This window comes from Amphimedon queenslandica, unplaced genomic scaffold (assembly GCF_000090795.2).
Source record: "Amphimedon queenslandica unplaced genomic scaffold, v1.1 AMPQUscaffold_13440, whole genome shotgun sequence".
Lineage (NCBI taxonomy): Eukaryota > Metazoa > Porifera > Demospongiae > Haplosclerida > Niphatidae > Amphimedon > Amphimedon queenslandica.
Window position 1 is genome coordinate 249,820 of NW_003546324.1, and position 14,753 is coordinate 264,572.

Below are 14,753 nucleotides of genomic sequence, written 5' to 3' on the forward strand. Positions count from 1 at the left end.
CCAAATCTGAGCCAGCAGAACACAAGCTCTACCCACCACTTATGTAACTCATTCAATTGACCAAGTGCTGCAGCGTCATCAGCATACCAAACTTGAGATACTGTGTATTTGTGAAGGAGACGAATGAGAGGGAGAATACCAATAGCATACATCGCCATAGCTAGAGGATCACCTTGAGTTGTGCCCTCAGCAGAGAACATGATCTCACCATCGATGGAAAGAGGAACCTCAAGGCGGTAACAATTAATTAGAATAGTAGAGAGTGATGGACAGAGATTCTTAATATTGATCAGGGCCAGGTTACGGTTGAGCGAGTTGAATGCATTAGATGCATCAACAAACAAAACAGCTTCACACTCTACTGAATCAAAAATATTTCTGACAGCATGAACTGCTCCTTCACATCCTCCTACATTACTACATGTACATGTAGCATAATTTTTTAAGAATTATAAAAGACAATTATTATTTTTGCATGTAATTCAATATAATAATAATTATAGTATTGTTATTATTATTGTTTATTTGATACATGCTATATCAACATTGCAGTGAGTGATTGAGCCAATTTGTTAATAGTTGTTAATAATTATTGTTTTACACACTCACACAATTCCCTACATACATGTACACTTACAGAAAAGTAACCACATGTACATGTACACGTACATGTACATGAAAAAGCTCCATCAGGCAAATGACTAAAGGCTATAGCTTTCCATTATTTCATTTTTTGACACATACACATGCATACATGTACATGTACATGTACATGTACATGTACAATACATACATGCAAATTTTACAGAATGAATAGCTTGCAAACTGCATTATGTGGCAATTGAGATGCAGAATTTTGTGATTTTAATTTTTGCAATGGAGCAAAAAACACAAAAATTGTGAAATTATTTTACTACAAAAATAAATTGGTACATGTATACAGTATTTAGTTCACTTACTGTGAAACCTTGCATGTGAAAAAGGTGACCACTACATGTACATGCAGTACATGTACATGTACAACATATACATGTAGTACATTGTACATATTTGTACATGTAATTATACTTACTGTTCATGTAGTATTTATTGTTAATGTAATTTGTTACTTCTCTTAATGTTCCACTAGAATGCAGTATCAGTATTCATTAGATTGGGATTTGCTTATAAGAAAAAACAAGATAATTTTGATTATGATAAGTCATGGACTGAAGTAGGCGGGGCTGATGTGGGCGTGACCAAAAGTGTTCCTGTTGCCAATATTATTACTATCAATGATGAACCAACAAAAATGGAATTAAATTATAAAAGTTTTGACTTATTGATGGAAGATCTGTTATTGGATACTAAAGAGACTGAATCACCTATTAGTGTGATTGGACGATTTGGACCAGGTGAGTATTGATAGGTATACAGGTCAATTGAGTAAAAATGGAAGATTTACAAGTGTTTTATAAGTGTTGTGTGCTCACAATACTTACAGTGTACTGCTGGGGTGATGAAATTTTTCATGTTAATAAGTCAATCAATGGGGGGGGAAGTGCCCCCTCTGCCCCCCCCTAAATGAAGCCCTGAACACTTGTAATAATTGCATTTACATGTACAACTATACACATTTTTTAGCCAAATACGCATAATAGTGTACATGTACATGAACTTGTATGTGTTATTTTGATGTATCCAAGTGTAAACTGATTTTGTCGGGATTAAATTTCCTTCAATATTAGACCAAAGTCCATCAATGACATGTACCGTATTAGCTTGATTAAACGCCCGGGCGTTTATTTCTTAACAGGAAAAAAATCAGGTAAAAAAAACAAAAAAGCCTCTAGGGGATTCGAACCCCCGATCTTCAAGCTTTCCGAACTGTACTCCAACAGTTACGCTATCTGGCACAATCTACATGTAAATCCTGTGGCACATATACTGGGTAAAATTATGCGTATCTATAGTTAGAAAATATTTAGCATGTTTGTTTGTTTGAGCAGGGTGTTTATTCGAGCAAATACGGTACATATGTACACGTACATGTATGCGTATACATGTAGTAACTAGTAAACATGTATTTTGCTAAGTGAGAGTTCTTTCATTTTTTCAATGCACTGTACATTTAGTATAATGTGTAACGTACTAGTTTTATTCATGCCATTATTATTTTTCATTTTAAATTATTGGGTGAATTAAGCCATTACTAATGAAAATTTCTGTATGTAGAGTATTTATCTATTTCTTTATGCTGTGTTTTTGGGGCATGAGAGCCCCTCAATATTTTATGATTCTTTCTAGTTACTTTTATTGTTGTTGTGTACATGTAGGTCTTGATTCTGTTCCTTTTCAAAAAAGGATTGGTTTCTTGTTTGATTCAACTTTAACTGCTTTTCTAATGATGGGAAACTTATCACCTGTGAGTATTATTAACAGTATACTGTCACAATTTTCAGTACATTATTGGACTCACCACGCTTGCGTAGGCTGGTACTAAGCAGTTGCGTTGTCATTCTGTCATTTTGTCCACACAGTTGAACTGATTTGTAAAAAAATTATCTTTTTGTCTGAGCAGTCTAGAGTATATTTTTCCTTTAGCAACAGATAAAGTATGTAGTTATGCTCTTGTAGCATCCTGTAGTACCAAAAGCTGTGAACTGCTAAACCAGGGGGCCTTTCTCTAAGTGAGAGCTCGTGTTTCACTCTACAGGGCTGAAATTTGCTTCAGACATAGAAAATTTCATCTAACAAAAAACTAAAGGAATGATTTTGTCCCAACTTTGTTGTTTGTTAGTTACAGTTGCTCAAAGGTTGTGATTTAGCCTCTTTGAACATTTTTCAGACGGCACTAGGGAAAGCAAAAGCAACCAAACTCTCTCAGTCTCTTTTAAATATTTAAGAAAATTTTTTGTGCTAACTCTTTCTTTGAATAGAGCTTCAGATGCTAAAATAAATTTCAGCTTTCTTCTTTCTCCTACCCATATGCCATGATTTAGCTATCTAGTTGTTGACCACACCCATAGCTTATTTTAATAATCATTATAACTAGCAGTCAATAATAATAATTTTTTAACGACCTGGGGGCGTAGCCCCCAGGTCGTTCCTATAGTTGATTTCACCCATGTGCGATGTTTGTATATTTGTATGTCCACACTTACATTTCTTCTATACATGTTGTATTGGAGAAATAACAAAATTCTTAAGCCTTAGCAACCACCTGCCCACACTCCTTTACGTAGTGGGTGTGGTCACAGCAAACAAAATGGCAGCTTAAACTCGGGACAAAGTTAAGAGCTTTCTAACAGCAAGACAACATAGAGATACTGTCTAAAGACTTCTCTAGAAGCATTAGAAGGTAGAGAGAGCCTCTATACATGTAAGTCTTAATAAAATCCAGTTATTCTTGCAAGGTGGTGAAATCAATTATAGGAATAACCATAGTGCTTCATTAGTATATTATTAGTACTATGATGTATTAGTGCTGCAACAATAAATTTATCTTGTAATTATTGTAGTTATGTTTTAGATACTGAATTATCAATTTTTGGTTATGAACATGTACAAAAATGGACGTACCACATACTCAAGAATTAATAATGGCATTTGTTGTACAATATCATACCTAACCTTTAAATGACTACATGGTACATGTACATGTACATGCTACAAGATTATGATGATAAACTAATGTGTAACCTGTTCCTTGTACTGTGAAGTGTGAACAAGTGCCTTATGAAAACAACATGACTAATATTTTTCCCACCATAAGCCTTTTTTTAAGAGCAATAACCCAATGTACATGTACATTCAGTGTTTCATAGAGAGATGGGGGGCACTGGGATTTCCCTCCATTAGGTTCCTCATTGATATATCATTTACAATTGAATTCTCTGATTTTTTTTTCTTTAAAACATTTAAAATTTCTTATGCTCAATGAAGCAATTAAAATAATTACAAATATACACTGTACATGTATGCAGAAGCCAGCACAGTTCAGAGTTCCCCCCACAAAGAATTTCTGTTTGAAAGCCTGCATGTTCACGTACACATGTATATACATGTATGTTATGATGCAATATGCAATATATTTTTTCTATTTATTTTTGCAGCACTAATTATGAGTATTTTATCATTATATAATTCCAGTATATTATTATTGTATTGTACGTTATTTTAGGGATTGAAAAGTCATGCTGTTACCATGTTTGAAGTTGGTAAACTGACCAATGAAAGTTTAGACGATTTTTTGAGTGAATTGAATAAAGTTGGTACTGATCCTGACGGGGGCGGGGCTGGAGAGGGTGAGGCACAGAGATACTTCCAACATGCAGTCACTTTAAGAAATACAGTTCACTTTATCAGGCACAATAAGGAACTAATGAAAGGTAAATGTACTAGAAGAATGTAAAACATCAAAGGGGCAGGCCTAAGCAAGCTATAGGTTACATGTCTGAGCTAGCAAAGTAATTATACATGTCTAAATTCAGTATCTTGTTGCAGTCACCTTGCTGTTTTTATAGGTATCAGTTCATTACTTAGGAATCTCTGCAGCAATTAGTGTTACATACATGTGTCTTGCTTGTAGTTAGAAGCAGCCACTAAACAAATCATATTTGAAGATTGGATATCTGCTTTGTTTGCATCTAACTTAGCAGAGCTCTGTATATCAAGAAAGAAGATTGTACATGTATATCTGTTTTACCAACCTTTATACTCGCTAGAGAAGATTTTAGACAGTAATTTAGAGTCTTATCTTGCTGACCGTTTGTTGCAAGTAAGCTCAGAGTTGCTAACGGCCGCCATTTTATTTCAGTGTGACCACACCCGCTTTAAATGAAAGTTATGCTGTTTAACATTAATAATACATGTAGTTAGACGACCCATGCCCGTACATACAGACAGACGCTTTCTCATCTTAGTAGAGCTCGCTCAGGCTCACCCCAATTAGAGATGTGTCTCATCAATAGTTTCCAGAACTTTTGAGAAAGCATACAGTATCATGTACATGTATCTACTACATGTACATGTACATACTGTACATGTACCTCATACATTTGTATTATAATTATCATTGGTCAACATGCACATATATAACAAGTGAATGCTACTGAATAGCTTTCATCAATTGTGGCACATACGTGTACACGTATGCGTATGACAGTGTTGCATGGCAAGAGGGCTAAGACCATCTTTAACTTATTATGAAAGTACCAACCCTCAAGGGAGAATACTGTACCGTTGGTAATTTTTGTGGGGTATTAATTTTTATTAATTTCATGGTTCATTTGTATCCACCCCTACCACTCACACTTGAGAACCTAATTAGCTGGCCATTCCGAACTCTAACTACTGTTTTCAAGCCAGTGGAGGAGCCAGAGTTTTTGCCTATTGCTCCATATTCCACTATAAGCCATGTATTGGAAGCTAGTGCTGTAGATCCAAGTGAAAAGAAGCTTGCTACCTTCCAGCCATGAATATACATGTACCCACAAATATTAGCTTCTAAGTATAGGTTATTAACCGAGGTAGAGGTTTCTATTGGATTTATTAACCGAGCGGTGAAGTTGCAAGGTTAATAAATACGATAGAAACCAAGACCGAGGTTAATAACTGACTTCTATCATGCATTACTATAACAACCACTGACCAATCGGAATGTATAACAGGAGAGTATAAAAGCCTTCTCCCATGGTTACCAAATTCATAATTTGCGACTCACTTCAAATAAAAAGAAGGCAAAAAGTTGCTCCTTGTGTTGCAGCCATTTTTAAAAAGTCACTCCTAAAATAATTAAGGACACACCCATCAGAAGTAATGGATAAAGGGGCGCCACCCTTTGATGGAGCTACAAAGCGTTTTGCTAAGCCGAAATCAGAAGAAGAGCTTGAAATCATTCAAAAGAATTCAGAGCCGCTAACTACTGCAAGGACCAACAAATGGGCAGTTGCTGTATGGAACAAATGGTCTAAATGCAGGCTAGATGATCACAAAGAGGCTCCGATTGGTCCGCCATATTTGCTACCTTCAAAGGATGATCTTTACCACTGGATGACTTGCTTCATCGTTGAAATCAGATGCAAGGATGGTAAGGAGTACTCTCCCAATACTTTGTATGCAATTGCATGTGCTGTAATGAAGCACATTAGAAACTACTGTCCCGAACTGAATTTTTTTACACAACCAGAGTTTCATGGATTTAAAACAACTCTAGATTCCGAGATGAAGAGGTTCAAAGCAGATGGAGTTGGACTAGAAAAAAGGAGAGCAGACCCAATATCTGTCAATGATGAGGAGCAACTATGATGAGCAGCTAATAATGAAGGTGACTGGACATCAAAGTCTCGAAGGAGCTCGAACATATAACTGAACATCGGAGACTCAGAATAAAGAAATTTTGTCAATTCTAAATGTAGGTCAAACATCTAAAAAGCTGAAAATATCAATACCAGTTGAAATGGATTCTCCATACAATTTCAATTTCAATAGCTGTACAAATGTGAAAATAACAGTACAAAAATGAAGAATACATACATTATAAAACTTGTTGTAGCTAAATTAATAGTCTATATTTAATCATGGTATTATTTAATTTTGATTTATTTTATTTAATAAACCAAGAGGTTTCTAAGTGTTCCCGGGAGGTATTTAATAGATTTAGGAACCTGGTATTCTGCAATCTGATTGGTCAGTTTAATAATGGTATGATGGAAGGAAATTTTTGAGAAAATGAGAAATATTATACCCTTAAAAATTACCAACCTTTGCTACATATCAATAAAGAGTTAATATACAATAACTATTACTATTAAATTATTTGCTGTAGATGCTCTTGGTATTGATCTGTTGCATTGTGAGAGTATGACAAAACTTGATACTGGAACACTCAATAGATTATTGGAAAAAAATTACTAGTAAGATTTACATGTACATGTGTATTACAATTAATATTGTTATTATTATTATTATTTGTAGTGCATTGGTGTCAATGGCTCCACTCAGTCAAGAAGTCCATTCAATCAGTTGTTGTGTCCCATCTCACATTGGTAATCATTAAATCAATGAATGTACATGTACATTCATTCATTATTCATAATTTCATATAAAGGACTTGTACTGTACTCTAATAGATGTACACATTACACATGTACATGTACGTGTCCTTACAATATACAGTACATGTATTGTACATGTTGTACATGTAGGTGCAATGTATCTAGAGAGAGTTTCACCTCACTTAAAAATTTTATGTTTTTAATTTAATGTGTGCACTCATAGGTCCTGCTATACCTGAAATGAATTCCATTTGGTTTAAATTATGGTTATATGATAAACTAAAATGTGGACCGCCATCTCTCCTATTGACAAGAGGAACAAGACTGAGGACACTGCCTAAACCATTTAAGGTACACATGTACATCTACATGTATATTTAGTTTACTAGTGTAACTGGTTTTATCAATCTGCTTAATAAATTTGTAGAATTATCGTAAATTGTTATTAACCTCATGGGGTCATGACAATGCTGTTGTTAATACATCAAATGTTCTTCTGACCATCAATGAAGCACTCACTCACTCACCTATTTTATTGCAAGTATGTTCATTATTATTTCTGTTGCTGAATTCACTATCATTTTTTTATTTTTATTATTAGGTGTATACTTGGAGAAATGCAAGTGAAGTGAAGTATATTCCGTTTCCTTTCAATAGACAAGATTCAGTTAGTACAGGTATTGACAATAATGATGCATGTATAAAAAATGGCAGTTAATTTTAAGAGAATATTTAATGAATTTTATAAATTTTAAATACACAGAAATGCTATAATAGTTGGTTAAGCTTTTAAAAAATTTTAATAGACGATCTGATTCATCACAAGTCACTGATACTACTTGAACAATGTGTTGACTTGAAGCACGGTTGTGGATATGTGACATTATTAAATACTGGAGCACCTGTCAATAATAGTCATAGTAGGAATTACAATAAAGGTATGTATTGAGAAGAGCAGTGAGTGTGTGTCTGACATACTGGCTGATGTATAACTGTAATGCACTGTACATTGTATTTTGCTATTGCTAATGATGATGATCATAACAAAAGTAAGAATGCTTCATTTATTGCGATGCATACATTTTTGGTTGTACAAGTCCTTACATTGTACATGTATGTCATGAAGTGATTCTGATCAAAGTAGGATTTCTTTATCAATCTTTTAGCTGTTAAAAATTAGACCTATGACCTTTATGTACATGTACATCTACATGTACATGTATGTACATGTATATAGACTTTAATTGGTCTTTGGCTAAATTTTATCAAAGTTGCTAAGAAAGAATTTTCCATTTATACACATGTACATGTATTGTTCCTGATACATGTACATATCCTTATTCTATGTGTCAACTTTGAGCCTACCGTATAGCAGGTAATTTTGGAGGGGCTAAAATTTTGCCAATTGCTAAATTTTGGTGATTGGCTGGATTTTAATTTGGCGAATTTGTGGCCACTTGCCCTTGAGCATGTGTATAATGGCTCAAAATGACTGAGTTTTATTTTGGCGAATGGCTATTAAAATGCCAGATTTGCCAAATTTAATCCCCTCCAAAATTTCCTGCTATACGCAGGACTTCATTTAGGGGGGAGGGGGGCGTTTGCCCTCCCTTGGGGGACACTTGCCCCCCTTGATTGACTTATTAACATGAAAAATTTTATCACCATATCAGTAAATTGTATAGCATGCATTGTGCATGCACAACAGAAAATATTAGTGACCCCCAGCCCTTTTCTAAAATATTTTTAACCCTGCCCCCTTGTATAAAATCCTAGATGATGGCCTGATATGCTACACGTATCTCAATTAAAATTGGATAATTTAAAATGCTACACAACTACTATGTTAGAGTTCTTGATAGCTCATTAAAAAAGAATATACTACATAATACATGCACATCTTTATAGTATACTACATGGGCAATTGGGCATACCAAAGGCACCTTTAGTACATTATATTGCATAACATCACCTTTATCACTAGGTATACTGTTATGATAGTTACCCACAGTGGATGTGACTTTAAACCATGATAAAAATCAATTTTTAGACAGTACATTTAATTAAAATCTAGCCGCTTTCTGTAGTAAAGTAGACCAAATTTTAAATGTTCTCTTCTCACTTTCTTCTCAAAATGAAAGCACATGGTCATGTGGTTTAGGGTAGTTCCTTTGGTACGCCCTCTAGTGACCATAAGTCATTTAAAGCACAGGAAGCACGTGCTGTGCAGGATTTAATAGCATTTGGGATGGGGTCTCGATTGCAATGTAGCACTCGGCACTTCGTGCCTTGTGCTGTATTGCAATTTTGACCTCACCCCTCATGCTGTTACATGTATATGCTTCCTGTGCTTTATATGATTTATGGTTACTAGGGGGCATACCAAAGAACATTAGAAAGTACATTATGTGTCTGACTAGCTCACTTAAAAGCAAGCACACATTTTATCATATCATTATTTTCATACATGTAGTTATGAAAGAGGCCGAAAGAAAGATTGAGATAACAGAGTTCTTAGAAGACTTGAAAGAAATAGGCATTGGTACTGAAGCAGCTTCAAATGTCAGTCCACCAGTCATGGATCCAGTAACAGTAACAGAGTCTGATCAAATGATACAGCAAGACTCTGATAATGATAGGCAGTGGGTTCCATTGGAGCTCTGTTTTGGAATACCGTTGTTTGATCCTGTCACTAATGAATCTGTTTGTAATAAAGTTAGTGATTAATATAAAAGAAAATCATGCAATATAAAATCTGCCATGCTCAATGACGCATGGCACAAAAATTAACTATTTTTCCCCTTCACAATTGCATCAAGTTACTCCTGCCAACAAATGACATTGTACATTTTAAAATTAATAATAATTATTTGTGGTAATTATCATTATTATTTTTTTAGATTGTTTCTAACAGACTTTTTGCTGAAGATAGTTTGAAACAGTTAACCCAATCAAACAGAATATTGGCACTCGATTTGATGGATTTTATTACAAAACATCAAGTACGTGTAATACACATGTACATGTACATTGTACAATGTGCATTCAGTGCATGAAGGATTGTTATGCATGTATACAATTGTAATAATTATTATTGTTGTTTTATTAGGACAGTAATTGTTATGGACACTCAGCTACTAACAATTTGTCATCGTCTCTTTCTATTCCTTTGCCAACGAAAAACTTACTTTTCAATGACAATGTATTAACTACTTTTAATAATTAAATTTAGCTATAACTACTAAGTACTTTTGCTGCTTATAATAATAATTTTAATTAATTTTTTAAAACTTTAATCTGACTCATCCCCTACCAGCCCACCATCAAGTTTCATTTTGCTAATGAGTTCTTGAAAAGGAATTTTTGCAGCCAGAGGGTGAGTCTTAGTTTGGCCTTACTGTCATTGTACAGTCAAACCTGCCTATTCCGGACACTTTTGGACCCAACAATACTGGAAACTATCTGTATTTCAGAGATTCATTAATTAATATATGTTGATTATTGTATTGAGACTGATTGTTTCATAAAGAGGTGTTCTTTAGAGGGTCTACAATAGCCAGACTGACTGTAGACTATATTCTAGTATCCTTGTGTGGGTATGGACTCTAATAATGATCCAGTCTCCTATGATTATATCTTCTGCTCCCACTTGAAGCTCATGCACTGCATACATGTACATTCTGTACACTCGCAGGCTACCAAGAAAAGTTTTTTATTGCTTTGTCAAATCTATTTTCAATGCTTTATAGCTAAAAGTGTAGTACAATTATTATTATGGTTATTATTGTTATTATTGTTGTGTAGCTCCGTTTGAATCCAGAGCCAGAAGAACGATCATCATTCAGTACAGTTAATCTTGGTCTTGTCACATCATTATCATTATTAACCTCTTTATAATTACCATAACATATCATGTATTTTCTGACTCCACCATTCTTTATCATAAATCCATCATATTTCAAGACATATTCTGTATTCTTGAACTCAAGGACTGTGTTAATGCTAGTGTAGAATGCCTATGGTAATGAGTAATAACAATAAATCTAAAGATCATCCTGGAATTAAAAAAAAAATAAGATTTAGATGTAACTTGAGATTGACGGAAATTTGGAGCTACAAAATGTATGCAGTATACATTACTTTAATATCAATGGCAGTCATTGGTTGTATGTTGATATCAATTCCTTCATTCATCTGTACATTTACAGCTAATTGTGTCATACTTTCACTCATTGAACCGTCAAAATTCCTACGCTGATATAACCCATAAAAATACAGTCCTAAAAATGTAAATAAGTAACAATGATCATAAAATTAAGTATGTAGCAACAACATAATAAAGATTACCTTGGTTTGATGAGACAGTGTTCTTCATTGCATTATAAATATACACTTTGCTAGTGTCAGCATTAATGTTATCTTTATTGAATACTATTAAGTGATGTTGTGGCAGGTCGTGATTTCTGTTGTTTCTTCTGATGATCATTAACACTTCTTTATTAGCTGATAGGTCAGACTCCATAAAGCCATAATCAGTATATTCATTCTTAACAACTGCATTTGAAGTACAAAATAATAATCAAGTTGTACACCCACTATCATATTCTTCACTAATCACATTATGACTGAAGTGCAGAATTTAAAGCCCACCATGCATACATTAGGCAATTTTATTGCAATCTGGGGTTACTTTGGTGTTCAGTGTAAATGTCTTGCCTACATTAGAACACCTCAATTTTCATATTCTAGGCAATAGTGAAGATCAACTGATTGCCTGTAAAAGCAATGCTTGGTGCATGTATAAAGGCCTAAGCTTAAGCTTAAGCTATTTATTGTTTGCTTACAGGATTCAGTAAGCATTAAAGGTAGTTAGACATAAAAATACACTATGTATATGTATAATTATTTATCATCAGTTGTAATGATTACAGATGCCACTGTTAGCGCAATACAATGAGAACAATCAAGTTGTGCTTACCATCAGTTGGTATTTTTCTGAATTGAATTATGAAGTCAGAGTACTCTTGAAAGGTGATACTGGCATGTCTAAGTTGTCCATAATTCAACCTGCTCACTCTCTCTTCTTCAAACAATACAAAAGCACTCACATTCGTGACTGGGAACACATTGAATACATAAGTTGGTAATTGAAAATATCCAACGGATAATGAGTTATCGGTCCCACCAGTACCACTCAGTGATTGAGCACTGCTTCCTACGAAGAGACGTGTCAGTAAGAGCAAGGATGATACCCGCAAGAAGATGGACATGCTGAGCAACGTGTGAGCGATTGTTATGTTGCTTAGCAACGACTATGTGGGAAGGCGGAGCTCATTAATTTGCATTGCAAAAAGCCAGCAATAAAGCAGAGCGCAAGCAAAGCTCTGTCTTCAGTGAATAGCTACTAGCATAAACATTAAGAGAGGGTTGCAGCTACAATTTTGGGAGCTCTGTCAACAAAATGAAGCTACTAGTGATTACAGGTAGATCTAGATATAGTGCAGTAGACTATAAATTTTACTTAGCTGTGTAGGGCAAGCCCTCATCATTGGTTTGTTTGTACTATGGGTGAGAGCTGCAGTTCATAATACATGGGTTAACGTGTATTCTGGGTCACTGCCACTGACCGGCTACCCTGATACGTATTTATGTGGACCAAACACAACATTGAGATGTATTTATATAAATGACAAGACAATTGGCGTTAAAATTCAATGGGTTCTGTACACTGATGACGGTAGAAATGAGAAAGTTTTAAAATATCGATTAATAAATGATGATGGATTGACAGTGTTCATGGATTACTTGATAACAACCAGTGGAAATTATTCTTGTGGATATGATAATATCCGTTACAAAACTGTTAATATATCCATCAGTGTGTCAAGTAAGATCTAATCAGTTATTTTCTTTCATCATAAATTATAGGTGAGCATTGGAGTGGCTGCCAGACCACAGATATTAGAGACTACGGCCAGACTAATGACAAGCACTAAAGCATTTTTGTGAACATTAGATCTAATTAAATTTTTTGCTGCTAAAAGTCTAAAAATTCATTGTTCACTAGTTATTAGTGATGGGCGATATGGCCAATTTTCTTAATTTTCGATAATGATCGATAATGGACTTTTTGAGGAAATATCGATTATTAACGATACGATAACCACACCTTCATTTAGGGGTGTGTCAAGGGTGTGGCTAATAATTTTGGCACTGTACTGGACATGAGAGATCATTTCCATGCTCTTGAGCCTTGTTCTCTTCTTATTGGGGTAGGCTGAGCTAACAACTGGTCAGTTGCCTCTTTCTTGCAGTTCAACAGTGCAATTACTTATTAAAATTAGTTATTTAACCTTAATAAATAGGCGTGGTCAATAGATGATGAAAATTGCATCATAGATATTAAATGACAGGGATTGGAAACGGAAGCGTGGGCGTAGCCTAACCTCCATTCATTTGTATTGTTGCTAGGCTGACAGAGGCTCGTTGAAATTTTTTGTCACAATTTACCCTTGATTTTTTTTCTCTTAGAAACAATATCTCGCGAACAAGTGTTCCTGTGCAAGTGGAATTAATGCATCAAGAAGCCTAATATTTCCTCTTAATAATTCTGGTTTCTATTGTATAGATAATTTTACTATGTTCATGTTATGGCTCTTTTAAAACCATAAAATGTATTTTTTGTCATTATAATCCCTTTTTTGAAAACAAGCTAGAGTAAGATACAAGATCTTTATAATCATATGAAAGAGCTTTCATTTGCATATCGAATGATACTAGTTAGAGTTAGAATCCAAGAAGCATGAGTTTGTTACAACAGAAAAAGGGCGAAAAATGAAAAAATTTTGTTGTAGCTATAACTCGTTGCAAAATAGCGTTGTAGAAGTAAAAACCTTGCTGCAGGTAGTCCTAAACTTTCTATATGGAACGGTAGGTATATCATAAGTAAGCGTCCTCTTGGATTTCCATAAATATCCTTCGAAGTCCTTGCAGCACAGCCTCACTAATGGAGGAGATGGGAAATCAACCAGGTATTGGCCCGGTAACCAATAGCAACATCAACTAGCCTACGCCCCCGTTTCCAATCCCTTTCATTTACTCTATTATATAGGCGGTAGCCTATATGTAGGATTGAGGTTGATTTTTCAAGATGGCGGCCGTTTTTATGATTTTCAAACACTCACAACTCTTTTATCTTACGTTGTACAGCCTTATAAATGGCTTAGATGAGCTCTCCTTCACTGAGCGATTCTCTTGGTACCTTTAGAGTGGACTGTAATGCAGCGGGAGCATTTCTGGAGAATAGGCCCAAATTCAAATTTCTGCAAAATTCTTCAGACTTTTTCTTCTTCTTCTTCTTTCATCTTTCTTCTATCAACACGGAAATCTTTTAAACCAGAGAGCCGTTCAAGTTGGCTTTTACATCAATCCTTTGAGCTTGAGTCAAGGACTGGACATGTGGCTTCAAAAAGAAGCAAGGACAGAGAACAATGGAAGACAAATTCCAGCTGCAGCACCGCGTGGGTTTGTGGTTTGACGCCATTTTAATTTATGCGCACGTGATTAGCATGAATATGATTAACCTAACCACATAATCATAACAGAAAGTAATTTTATAATTTAAGAAAAAAGAATGGAAACAAGTAAATAAAAAACATTAAAAATGGAAAAGTAGTAGGATTAAATTGTAAAAAAGTAAAGAAACAAGAGGGTACT

General features: G+C 34.7%; 4 protein-coding genes across 5 annotated transcripts in view; 3 read left to right on the forward strand and 1 right to left on the reverse strand.

The window, feature by feature from the left end:
* LOC100636952 (protein FAM91A1-like) overlaps positions 1-10,333 on the forward strand; it is a 14,246-nt gene extending 3,913 nt beyond the window's left edge. Inside the window, exons 9-20 of the mRNA XM_019995524.1 lie at positions 1,130-1,394; positions 2,316-2,404; positions 4,163-4,370; positions 6,809-6,896; positions 6,958-7,028; positions 7,261-7,388; positions 7,465-7,578; positions 7,639-7,714; positions 7,844-7,975; positions 9,511-9,752; positions 9,938-10,039; positions 10,147-10,333. Of these exons, the coding sequence (XP_019851083.1) occupies positions 1,130-1,394; positions 2,316-2,404; positions 4,163-4,370; positions 6,809-6,896; positions 6,958-7,028; positions 7,261-7,388; positions 7,465-7,578; positions 7,639-7,714; positions 7,844-7,975; positions 9,511-9,752; positions 9,938-10,039; positions 10,147-10,263 (1,632 nt within the window). The 3' untranslated portion in view covers positions 10,264-10,333. The remainder of the gene's footprint in view (positions 1-1,129; positions 1,395-2,315; positions 2,405-4,162; positions 4,371-6,808; positions 6,897-6,957; positions 7,029-7,260; positions 7,389-7,464; positions 7,579-7,638; positions 7,715-7,843; positions 7,976-9,510; positions 9,753-9,937; positions 10,040-10,146) is intronic.
* On the forward strand, positions 4,381-6,394 carry LOC109581425 (uncharacterized). Its single transcript, XM_019995526.1, has 2 exons — positions 4,381-6,070; positions 6,170-6,394. The coding sequence occupies exons 1-2, from the start codon at positions 5,800-5,802 to the stop codon at positions 6,286-6,288; spliced, it is 390 nt and encodes a 129-aa protein (XP_019851085.1). The 5' UTR covers positions 4,381-5,799; the 3' UTR covers positions 6,289-6,394.
* Positions 10,334-10,745: 412 nt separating the features above from the next.
* LOC100635942 (uncharacterized) lies at positions 10,746-12,390 on the reverse strand. Its single transcript, XM_003385971.3, has 4 exons — positions 12,016-12,390; positions 11,385-11,591; positions 11,178-11,317; positions 10,746-11,053 (listed from the first exon to the last, which is right to left on the reverse strand). The coding sequence occupies exons 1-4, from the start codon at positions 12,305-12,307 to the stop codon at positions 10,787-10,789; spliced, it is 906 nt and encodes a 301-aa protein (XP_003386019.1). The 5' UTR covers positions 12,308-12,390; the 3' UTR covers positions 10,746-10,786.
* Positions 12,391-12,427: 37 nt separating this feature from the next.
* LOC109581424 (uncharacterized) lies at positions 12,428-13,139 on the forward strand. 2 transcript variants are annotated; one of them, XM_019995525.1, is made up of 3 exons: positions 12,428-12,520; positions 12,571-12,924; positions 12,966-13,139. In XM_019995525.1, exons 1-3 carry the CDS (start codon positions 12,499-12,501, stop codon positions 13,031-13,033), a joined length of 444 nt encoding a protein of 147 aa, XP_019851084.1. In that variant the 5' UTR covers positions 12,428-12,498; the 3' UTR covers positions 13,034-13,139. The 2 variants fall into 2 exon arrangements, 1 of the variants encoding a protein (XP_019851084.1); XR_002184633.1 differs by having other exon boundaries at positions 12,441-12,520; positions 12,563-12,924.
* The last annotated feature ends 1,614 nt before the right edge of the window (positions 13,140-14,753 follow it).